The sequence below is a fragment of the Podarcis melisellensis genome, assembly GCF_964234715.1.
Source record: "Podarcis melisellensis genome assembly, chromosome: 1".
Classification (NCBI taxonomy): Eukaryota; Metazoa; Chordata; class Lepidosauria; order Squamata; family Lacertidae; genus Podarcis; species Podarcis melisellensis.
In genome coordinates this window covers 37,167,605-37,179,721 of record NC_138528.1, presented here as the reverse complement: position 1 = coordinate 37,179,721, position 12,117 = coordinate 37,167,605, and the positions used below count along the sequence as shown (strand labels likewise).

The window sequence follows — 12,117 nt, the reverse complement described above, 5'->3', positions numbered from 1 at the left end:
CAGTTTTAAATATTTCAGATTTTGACATAATGTTGTGGTATCTTAATCCAGTTTATCCTGAATGATATTACCTGAACCCATTTCACAAACTGGCAGACCTAGTTTTGTCATCAAAAGTGTCTTAGTCACCCTACTGGACAACCTGCTCCAGCAGATGGGTTTAGGGTTGTGATGGCTGGTGATGCCTGAACCTGGTAGAACTGCTTTGGGACCAAAAAGGTTATGTAGGCAGAGCCAAAGAGGTCTAGGTTTCTCCCTACCCTCCTCCCTTGCACAGAAATAGTGGACACTGAAGATGAACCGATAAGGTCAACAGTAAAATTTAGAATTTAATCTGCTATCCTATGCACATTTATTTGGGAATAAGTCCCACTGAACTCATAAGGACTTACTTCTGAGTAGGTATGTATGTAGGATTGTACTCTCGGTGACTTATAACTTAGAGGTAAACAGAAAATGCATGTATATAAAAAAGTAAACCATCAACATAATTTTACCTCCTTTCCCGCAATTAGAAATATAGTCTCATTCATATGTGTTGCAACAAATAAAAGTTACTTGTGGAAGTTTAAGGACTATCAGATAAGCTTAACACATAACTCCCACAATGTCTCATCATGCCCAGATAGCTAGTTATGTATCTCTTAAATTCTCTGTCTGATAGTGCATACATGTCAGAAATAGAACTTAATCTCAATCTTGCACACTTACATTTTAACTCAATAATACTTAATTTTGAATAGACATGTAGATGCTGGCCTGCATTGCTTTTTCCTCTGCCACTGATGGTGAGGGGAACTGGGGCAGTGAGGAAGCTCCTAGGTGTCCAATCAGCTTTGCCCCAACAGAGATAATAAATATGTCTGGGTGAAGGGGCGGGGCTATTGCTTCCCCAGAAACTCTCAGTAATTTTCCAACCATTACCCTTCTGGACCACCAGGCAGAAATGGGATGAGAGGAATACACTATACTCTTTCCTAGGTATTAGTTCACAGATAGAGTGCTGCAAAACTGCTGGGGCAGATATTCCTGTTGCCATGTCCACAACCACTTTTGCACCCATTTTGGCTGGTTCCAGAGATATTGGAACTGGCCCTATAGCCTTACCCAAATGGAATACAATTAAATTTATGAAAATGGTAGGCCAGACTTGCATACCAGGCTCATACATCACTGCTCCCCATTCCCTACCTTGAACGAATACTCTTGATGTATCCCGTTATTAAAAAAGATTACTTAAACAAGTTGTGTTCACAGAGAAAGCTATTTTTAACATTGATACATTTAGTACGCTCAGATGTGAACCAGACATTTTCTTGTATAATTTAGGATTTGATATGACTATGTAAAATGTCTACCCAGATATGTTTTTTAAAGATAGCAGTTGTTTGTATTTGATGTAGTTTCATTAGATGTTGCTGAAATTATTTTGCTTTGATGATAGTAGACTATGTTTAATCAAACTTAATGCTGAAGTTGCAATGTATGTATTCTGGCATATGCTTTATGAAACCCTTTCATGTAGTTGGCTAGTAGCAAGTAGTTTACAACTGAGGAAGTTTAGAAAAATTATCTCTTTCAAAGGAAAAAATAGGTATACAGATCCCTTCCTTTGAGAATCTCTCACTTTTTCAGTTGAGAGGAACCATGTCACCTTTTGCTTGTATTCCAGCCTTGTTGATTCTGGTAATTAGGATTTAATAATGGTTTCTCAGCTCTGCATCATTAATTATTACAGTAGATTTGTAATGCTAACTTGCACTCTGTAATGTTTTTATAATGTTTTAATGCTACTGATCTTTATTATTGATAACGTTCTTAATCTTCTTTTCTGTAATGCTTAAGTTGTACTAAGTAAAGGGAATATAAAACCTATGTGCCTAAAGATTTGTCCTTGAATCTGAAAATTTCTGTGCGCTGATTAGAAGGGGGACTAACCCTCCCCCTTTAACGTGGCAATTGTTGCAGAGGGAACTGAGATGAAAAGCCAAACTGTCAGACTCTGTGTCTGCTACATAGAAATCAGGCTTAGATTTCCCCTCTGCACAGAGCAAAATTGTCACACCGCTACCCTACACATTGGCATGTTTTGCTTAAAGGGTTCTGCAAGGTCTCATGCTATGGTGTTTGATATGGATATGAAGCTCCTGGATGAGGTCATCCATAGACCTGAGTTGATTATAGTCATCTGATTTTAGGAAGGTAGTGCAAGTCTTCACCCAGAGTTTTAGGGCAGAGACAGACAAACAAACTGAAGCATTATTTGTTTTATTAAACCAATGCCCCCACCATTCCTCCAAGTTCAAGGTGATGTATATGCTCCCCCAAAGCCTGTCGAATACACTTAGGATAGTTCTCACAATGGAGGCAATTTGATCTATCATCATTCATAACCTATGCTACCTACAACTTCTTATTTCTCCCCAAGTCTTTCTTTCAGTCCCTTTCTTAACACTGCATTTTGGAGTCACTTTCTTTCCATTATCCCTGCCATCACACAATTTCTTATTTCTTCCTCTGAATAAATAATGGGACATGGGCACTAAATCCTCTCCCTTTCTTATCTCATTCTTCTCTATGGTTTTAATAATTTAATGCAATGATTACACTACCATTTATTATTACAATCATCATTACTATTTAAATGCAGGATAAATACTAAGAATCGAAACAGTAGCGAGCCAATATTTTCCTATAGTATGAATAAAGTTGAGCAACCGAATTAAATAAAATCAGAATTAAGACTATACTACTTTAAAAACAACAGACAACACAGATTAAATTTGCTACTAGAACATGTATTCATTGGTCTCCAGAAAAAGAAAAGTGCTTGAAGCAATATTACTGTAACACAAAATATTCACAGTTCCTGTTCTAATAAGGGGAAAGTATAAAGCAACAAGAGTATTTAGTACACTAACTTCACTGGCAATGGCAGAAGCTATGTTAAGGACACATTCCAAATCATTTGGTGAAATCTACTAAGGGCATTTTGTGGCATGTGGAAAAACATAGTTTAAGGAACAGTACCATAAATCTAGCATGAATCTAGCTCAGATTGTTTAAAATATCTGAATAAACTATACACTGAAGCCAGTGTGGTGTATGAAAAATGAAATTCCAGGCATGACTTTGGTTTTGATTTTTATCCTGAGTGTTACTGAATGCAGCATTTCTTGCTCTGAACAAATAGGAAAACAAAATATATATCTGTACAGTTCTGTTTGAAAACTATCGAGCTGAAACCAATTTTCATGTGACAGCCGCAGTGCAGATACTTGGCAGTATGATGGTCTGAATGTTAATCATAGCTACAGTCTAGAAACAATTGCCAGCTACTTCACTTATCATCAGAATTAACAGCACAACCATAATTGTCTTATGTGCTGCATGTTTCCTGCTGAAATAGTAGTCTAGAGAATAAAATAAATTATACCAATGGAAAAATGCAGACATATTTCCAGAAGCTAGCTTAAGACTGTAACATCTTTCTTCATATACAACAGTGCCCAAAAGAAAAATGAATTTAAATATACATATAGTGTATATCACCTTACACTAGACTAAAAACAGAAACAGTTCAAACAGTTTCAAAACAAGTCAGAATCTAGCCATTGGTTATGAAACTGCCTTGTTTAACTATTAATTGAATGAATGAATGATTTATTATAGTAACAGACCAATATAATTAGGTACACAAATAAAACATACAGCTAGTTAAAATAATTTAAAATAGGATATCCCAAATTAGATGGAATTCTACAATACTTGACTATCCTCTTTCTTTCTTGGATGATACTTTTTGTTTTGCCAGTTTAATTTTGTTGGACTGATTCATATCACCAGCAAATTGCAGAGAGATTACTGCTTGGTTGTTATCACAAGAAAGAATTGCTTTGCTGCATCAGAGCAGTGTCCTCCAGAATCTAGTCCAGCATTCTATCTCCAGTTAGATGGTGGAAGCTTAAAAGTAGGGCATGAAAAAGGCAGCCACCTCCTAATTTGATTGTCAGTCATGTACTCCAACAAATACTGGCTCTTAATACAGAGCACAATAATTTCAATATGCTTCGTTTTAAATGCTTTAGATTTAAATGTTTTTTACCAAAATCCTCAAAATCAATATAACATTTTTAGATGAAAACGTGTTTGATTGTTATTCAAAGAATTACACAGGGTTGAAGGCAAAGAATCATGAGTTGGAAGGAAAGGAAAACAGCTGCTCATGCTGTCTTGCACATGCTTGTGAAATATTTCTTACAGTGCTAAAATAGTTCTCTTAGTTTCCTGCTTGCACAAATAGAAAAACATCTTTGGTTTTAGTTTCATTTTTTTTTACACAATGTTCCAGCTTGGGATATAAAATAAAAGCAAAAGACTCCCTTTGTATGCCAAAAAAGTGCTTTGGATCCAACTCAACTTTATTTTTATTTTATTTAACAAATTTTATATGAAGCTTGATTGTAGGGAAACCTCCAAGTGCTTGACAAGAAATTTTAAAATTATCCATAAAGATCTAAATAGCCTAAATATTATTCTATGATGTACAGAATGAAAAGTAAATAAATTGCTTATGAGCTTAATAAATGTCAGTACTGAAGACTATGAATTAAAAATAAGATTGTGCATTAAAGACCATAGAATAAGAAAATAATCATTACTTTCTCAAGCTAAAATAGCTTTGATCTTACAAAACAAAGTCTAGGACTAGAACTATTTATTCCTTTTACTTTATTCTATGACTATAACGTCTCATAAAACCCCTCAGTGTGTAAACAGGCATGCTATTATAGGAAACATATTCTTCTTTATAAACAAGCACACTGTGAAAGATACATTATACATATAGACCTCAGTCCAAAGAGCTGCATGCTGAGCTCTGTATGTTCTCCACAATTTTTGAATCATTTTGTTCTGACAGCAGCACCCTGAGCTGCTTGGGAAGCCTTGGCCAATTCAGCAATCCCCCAGTGTAACCTAAGGAACAGCTGTTGGGGGGGGGGGTAGAAGTGAGAAAATCTGATAAGCAGAAGCAAGCTCTATTTGCCCCTCAAGGGCTACTTGGATTGCAACAACAAACATTATGTACGGGTATCTTAAAATAGATTTTTTTTAAAAAAATGTATTTCTTTTACCAAATTAAAAATAATATTATTTATACAACAGCATTAGATATCCATGATTATGGGTGTATATATGCAATGAACAAAGAAAACCTTAACCCACCATATCTTTTTCTCCAGTTTGCAAGCTGCCGCTCGTGAAAAGTATGGTGTAGATGGTAGAATGATACTGTACCTGATTAGCTCTGGAGGTGGTCATGGGATCAGATGGAGAGGACTTGGTGGTAGTTGGGGATGATGGCAATGTCTGGGAACAAAGCAGTTCAGGAGCAAATCAACCTCAACAAGCCTTAGACTGAACAGTTAAAAAAAAATTAAACAAATGTAATGTAATTGAAAATTAAAGAGAAAAAGCCTGAGACCTAAATTTTTCTTTCTCATTGGAACTTAATGGAATTTAATGCCAATTAAGCAAATAACTAATGCATGTAAGTATGCATGCATATGCATGTAAAACAAATCAATGGCTTAAAATTAAGATGGTAAACTCACAAAATAAAAAAGTATGCTGACCATATGAATAATATTTTCTTTCCCATACTTGATTCTAAGGGAAAGCAAAAACCAGTAGAAGCAAATACAAATTCCAACAAGTTCAATGAGCAGATGTCGAAGTTTATATCTGATAAAATATTCTCCCTCTCATTGCATCTTGATTTTTGTCTTATAAAGTTGACTCCATGTATATTTAGTGATCCATATAATACAAGAAATACAGCCAAATGGTTGAATCCAGAACTTCATCCACAGGATGCTCCGCTAGAGAAAGGGGGTGATTTTCACTTATTTCCCCCTCCGCAGCTCCTGATGCACCCTGAAATATTGTTCTGTAGGGTTGAAGACGTGGGACCAGCAAGGGAGGTGGTGCTGGAGGTTGTAAAGAGAAAGGGAGAACTGGTGAAAATCACCTTGCTCTCTTCCTCCTGTGGGAAACTCCACTAGATCTTCATCCCTTAGGTGAGTGGAACAGCAAGTCTGGATGCAACCCAAAGTTCATAAAGCAAAAGATTTCTACAGTATTATTTTTTCTTTAAAGCAAGTCATGCCATGGATAACATAACAATTATAAACATTGCGACAGAACTGCACCAATATACTTATCATTTATGTTATAAATACTAAACTAAGACAAATTGTTAATAAGCTAGCATTAGCTGATGTTTAAAACAAGTATTTACTCTGTGTTAATATTTTACTTAAAACAGACAGCATATATTTAACACACTAATGAATAAGAATTGATTTGAAATATATGCACAGACTCCAATATGATTTGATCACAATGCACAGGTTTTAAATTCAAGATTCAAGATTGAATGGTTGGGTTTTTTCCTTTGTGAAAATTCAACAGAATTCAGCAGAATTATGACTATTCTAACATATCTGAAACAGTGGTAACAATAATGTAAGGAAAAAAGAAATCTAAATATTTTACAGTAAGTAATTTATAAAATGTATCAATATATGTCTAAAGCTATCTCTAGGAATGGTTAATCCAAACAGTAAATGTTACAGTTCCTGAGATGGCCACCATGCAAAAATATTTTTTGGCAAGGACCTATGTAACAGCTGTAAAGTGTAAAGCAGCTCTGATACATCAGTAATGTAATCATGCTCCTGCTTAAATTTCAGTTATTTAAAAACAAAACAAATACCAATGAAAAAATGGAATTAATGCAGCAATGCTTTCTAACTGGCTTGAATGGCTGTCTGAAAGCAACCAAAGGATGCATGATAATGTTTCTGTCTAATTGTTAAATATTTTGTAGCCTAGTTTATAAGATGAGAAGACAGATAACAGAGGGCACATTAAATTGAAATCTACACCCCATCATGGAACGCTACCCATGAATTGGAATAATAGTTGGAGGCAATCCAATGGATCATCTTCCTGTTTAGAAGAACATACTATACTTAGGTCTTCTTCCTTTGAAAACCTGTAAAGGAAATTCAACAGCTTCTAAAAATAGCTTAGTTAATTTCTTAACTGCTATTATAGTCATGAATGCTTTGCTAATTTTCTCTCTTCATGTGGTTTTAAAACTATTCATTCTATAGACAGAACAACAAACTGATTCTGCATTGAAGGAGGAACAAACTGAGGAGTATTCAGCTAGTTGTTCCAGTATATAAATTAGGTAATAGCCAGGGTTTTTTGTCAGTCAGAACTCACCAGAACTCAATTCTGACACCTCTCAGGTGGGTGCCATTGCCATTATAAGAGAACAAGGGAGGCATTCATGATGAGCACCTCTGGCACCTTTTTTTCTAGAAAAATAGCACAGGTAATAGCATATAGTAAGACCAGGGCTTGATACCTACATATTTTCCAGAAGCACTGCTTCTTGTGCCACATCTTATATTCATGTATTTGATTTCATTGCACACCAACTTACAATAGACCTTCCAGCTAATGTTTCTTGTGCTTTCATTATTAGAGGATATAATCTAGATAGAAAGCCTTAAGTTCAAACTCTTCAAACCTCTTCTCTTTTCGCCTTGATACTTAATCAAACTAAGGAAACTAGATGGCTCTGTCATGAATGCTATTAATTACTCCACTTTCATGTAGGTACTTATAAAACGATTGTATTACACTAACTTCACAGGGACAGATATGCCAAGGAACCTATAATTCCTTTGGTCACTTTTTGATTTATCTTAAGTGATACATTTTTCTTATAGAAAATAGCACTGTCACAACAATCTTGAGAAAAAAAATCTGTATATAATAGTTCCTTTCTATAATAGGTAGTAATTTTAGCTATTCATGCCCGTAATTGTTGAAAGAGAGGAAAACAAGTGTTCTTGCAAGATTACTGTTCTCCAGGGAATGCAGTCTCCTGCAAGACGAAACAAGAGCTGCAGTGCCTATCAAAAGTCTTTATCCACAATTTATGAGAAGAGGTAGAAGAAGGCTATAGCCATGGATGCGCAAAATTCAAACTCTGAACGCTAACGGTCAAAGATGCGCAATATTTTAATAAACATTCACGTGTACTTTAGATACCTTGTATCTAAAGTACGTGTATTTTAGATACCTTAATGTCACAAATACATACGGCAACTATGACAATGTCATGGAAACTTTGACAATGTCAGAGTAACCCTATATAAAATGATTTCACTGATGGCAATGTTATATTAAAAAGCAAGAACACCAATTGAAAATATAAATGCTGCTTGTTGAAGAACTACACATAGTAGTATGAATAAAATTTCAGTTGGTGATACCTCTACTGGTGAAAGAGTTAGCAAATCAAAAGCTTGCACTGAACAGCAAGAATTAGCCTAAAAAAACACTGACTACATATATATTTAGCATGTCAACATTCTCAATACGAACTAGCTTGAGTAGGTTCTTTTTCTACAGTTGCTGACATATTTTCACAAAATAATAAAGCAAGAACATTTAAAAAATCATTTATAAGTGTAGTCAGGAAAATTGCCATATATTCCCTCTATTTTTGTCTGTCATTAAAAATATGTACAACTTCTTTCATCATCAAAATGAAATGAAATCTTAATGATAGCAAAGCAGACAAAACAACACTTGAGTAAAGCATATATCATGGATACATCAAGAAATACTTATCAAAATAATTGGGATAAATAATTAATACAAAACATCCAAGGTGTATTGAAATGGATTCGGCAACATATTCTTCAACAATGCATACAAATTTAGAAGGAAGTTTTTATGAACTAATATCCCATTGCACCAGCACAGCTGAGATGTTTATATATTGACACAGCGATTATTTGTTGGAGATGTGGATCATGGAATGCAGATATGCTTCACATTTTTTGGTCATGTTTTAAAAGAATGTTAGTTTAGAATACTATAATTAATGAAATTAAACTCATAAGAGGTTATGATCTATTGGTAAAACTATTAGTCATATCACATGTTAAGGAACTGGTGATTAACAGTTGCTCACGCAGCAATTTTGGAAAGTTGTTTTTTTGCCTGCCCATCTGTTCGCTATGAATTAGAACACCCAATATATCTTAACCCAATTTTGTGTGTTGGATCTTGAGATTGAAGAGCACAGTCTGGTCTATGTTTCAATACCATCAAATGCTGCTTTGAATCAAGTTGTCAGACCGAACCTCTCAAAACTGCACTGATTTGGACACCTCTGAAGGTATCGTAACTGTCATGCCAACAGAGGAGAAATCCTCTTCAGAGGTGGATGTGTTATTCCCGAAAGCACACATTATAGAGGAGCATGCTGTGTCAACAAACAGTGAAACAGAGCAGAGGTATCCAGGGTCTTCGGGGATCACGACACCCCACTCTTCTCCGTAAGACACAGAGGGCACCATCACAGAGCCCAGGGGAGTGGCAATACCTAAAGGTGCAGTCTCCTCATGAGCAGGGGAGATTCCTCAGACAATCCAAATGGCCTGCAGCTCATTGTTAAAAGCCTTCAGTTCCTGATAAGAGTACTGGATCAATACCCTTGTATAAGTCTTCTGATATGCCGTAGCTAGCAAATGGGATCAAACCTAGGACTGCTTCCAGACCTGACCTCTTGTGTTGTGTGTATGCTTTGTCCTTGGGCTGTGTTTATATCTTTCTTTTTGGATTGCCCCTGTAAATGGACTTGGCACTACTGAATTTGGTGTCAGATGAAGCAGGAGAATCATCAAATTTTGCATGATGGTTCCTGAGATTGAGAACCATCTGTCTGGCAATAGCATCCAGCTATAGTCAACCAAGATCATGGAGTGAAACTTTTAAAACTGACTGATTTTAACCAAATTTGGCAGGATTGTGTATTACTGTTTATCCAGCAACAGTAGATTTTTTTAAAAAAAATTAAGGAACTAAAAATATATATTTTGCATTTATAAATCTCAGGATTTTGGTGTTTCTTAGAAATCCTGAGCAATGTGTGGTATTCTATAGTACAATGGAGGAAAATATTTATTCCTATGCTAGAAGACAGGATAGTAAGATTGTGGGAATTAGCTCATAAGGTAAATTTGATTAATATTGTGAGGGAGGGTAGGCAACTTGACAATTAAAATAGAATAGGCTTATTGCATACTGGAATAATTAGATAAAATTATTCAGCCATATAGATCATTGGAAATAATTTAGAAGATGACAAGGATATGTTTAAAAATTTTTGTAATACAATTTGTATATAATAGAGTTCTGCACTGGATGCAGTTAAATTAAGAAATGACCCAGATTTACAAATCAGGGAATCTGTGCACAGCCCTAATACAGCTCAAAGATTAGCAGGTGGGGCTGGCCCGGGAGAGGGAATTATCTGTGGCAGCCCCTAAATTATGAAAGACATGCATCTTTATGATGGCTTTTGATACTTGAGATGAATAATGTGACTCACCCTATTTCTGTGATTGTAAGTTGTTTTAAATATTGTGTTTCAATGTTGTAACCCACCCTGGGATCTTAAGAAGGGCAGGTTATTGTTAATACTAATAATACTAATACTAATAAATTAATGATAATGTTTCAACAAACTATAGATTAAACCAGGCTTCCTCAACCTCAGCCCTCTGGATGTTTTGGGACTACAACTCCCATGATTCCTAGCTACCAGGACCAGTGGTCAGGGATGATGGGAATTGTAGTCTCAAAACATCTGGAGGGCCAAGGTTGAGGATTAAACAAACACTTCCCCTCTCACCTTTCGGTTAATCTGTAATTTGTTGAGACACTGTTCTTATACAAAAACTGTAATATTTGTTCTATTTCATTTTTTAAAAATCTAAAACAATACTGTGACTGTTAAATAACTGTTTATGATATAATGAAAGTATCAGAGATGGTGGAACAAGAAAACAGTGTAACTGCTCTTTAAAATGACATGAATCAATAAAGCTGAAAGCATATGTACACTCTTTCTGAAGGATAAATTCAAAGATAAAAATGATCTTTTAAAAAAATGATCAAATTGCATCCTCATACACAAACACCTAATCTCAAGAAGTTCCTATACCCAAAGACAAGACTCAAAACTATGTGTGACTCAAAGGAAGCTAGCAGATTGAGATTAGAATCTAAAATAACATGAAAACATCATACTGTTCATGAAAGACCCTCTCTCTCATATATATGTTGCATTTTATATTATATAATAATATAATAGACTTCTTACCCATAATACATTTTAAATGAAAGAAAGCTGTTACTGCAATATACAATTATGACTTTACAAAGTGTAAAATATGCATTGTGTAAATAAATATACCGCCCATCATCCGTAGATCTCAGGGTAGTTCACAACATAATACAAGATAAAAACACTTATATGTAAGCTGAGTCATAGGAAAACTGTTGCCAATACTTAATAAATTTAGGAAAGAAAAACATGTGTATATAACACACACACACACACACACACACACACACAGCCTACCTAAAAAACCAAGAAATTAGCAATTCATCAAATCTTTGAACTGATGCCTGCTGCAGCTCCAGCTGCTGCCTCACAGAGGAGTCTTCAACACACCCTAAAACAAACTAATGCCGACTGATGGGTTCAATTCACATTTATATTCCAAACCCTAGAAAACTGGATGGTCACAAAGCTGTACAAATGTACTGATCCCGTTAGATAGCACTGAATCTGATTCCTTCCAAATATTTGGGGAAATGGATCTGCAAGGATGAATACCAGCAAGAACTATATCTAAGACTGGTTGGTAAAAACATCCAAAAGATAGTATATTCCTAAGAAAATGAAGTAGACAGTCATAAAGATGTTGAGTGGCAGTATGTTGCCTTAAAGGAATTGAGTTTCAAGGGAAACAAGCTTGGCAGATCATCAAATCCTATAGCTTGGAACCTGCTCTTCAGTTCGATAGAGGGCATAGGCTCATCTTGACAAATAAGCCTTGTTGCCATTAGCTCTTAGCCTTTGCTTGCTTGGCAGCTAGAAGCATACAAAATGGAAGGGTGGTGCCACACCAGGTGTTTTGTGTGGAATTGCCATGCTTTTTATGGAGCTTTCAC

The 12,117-nt window shown here is 35.4% G+C and overlaps 1 protein-coding gene across 5 annotated transcripts in view; it reads right to left on the bottom strand.

Annotated features, from left to right (window-relative positions):
- Positions 1–12,117, bottom strand: part of NOVA1 (NOVA alternative splicing regulator 1) — a 143,112-nt gene that overhangs the window by 22,358 nt on the left and 108,637 nt on the right. For 4 of the 5 annotated variants that reach the window (XM_081887049.1, XM_081887053.1, XM_081887050.1 and 1 more), the window contains exon 4: positions 5,299–5,370. The exons of the other annotated variant lie outside the window; for it this stretch is intronic. In XM_081887049.1, coding sequence (XP_081743175.1) covers positions 5,299–5,370 — 72 coding nt within the window. The remainder of the gene's footprint in view (positions 1–5,298; positions 5,371–12,117) is intronic. 5 annotated transcript variants of the gene reach the window in all.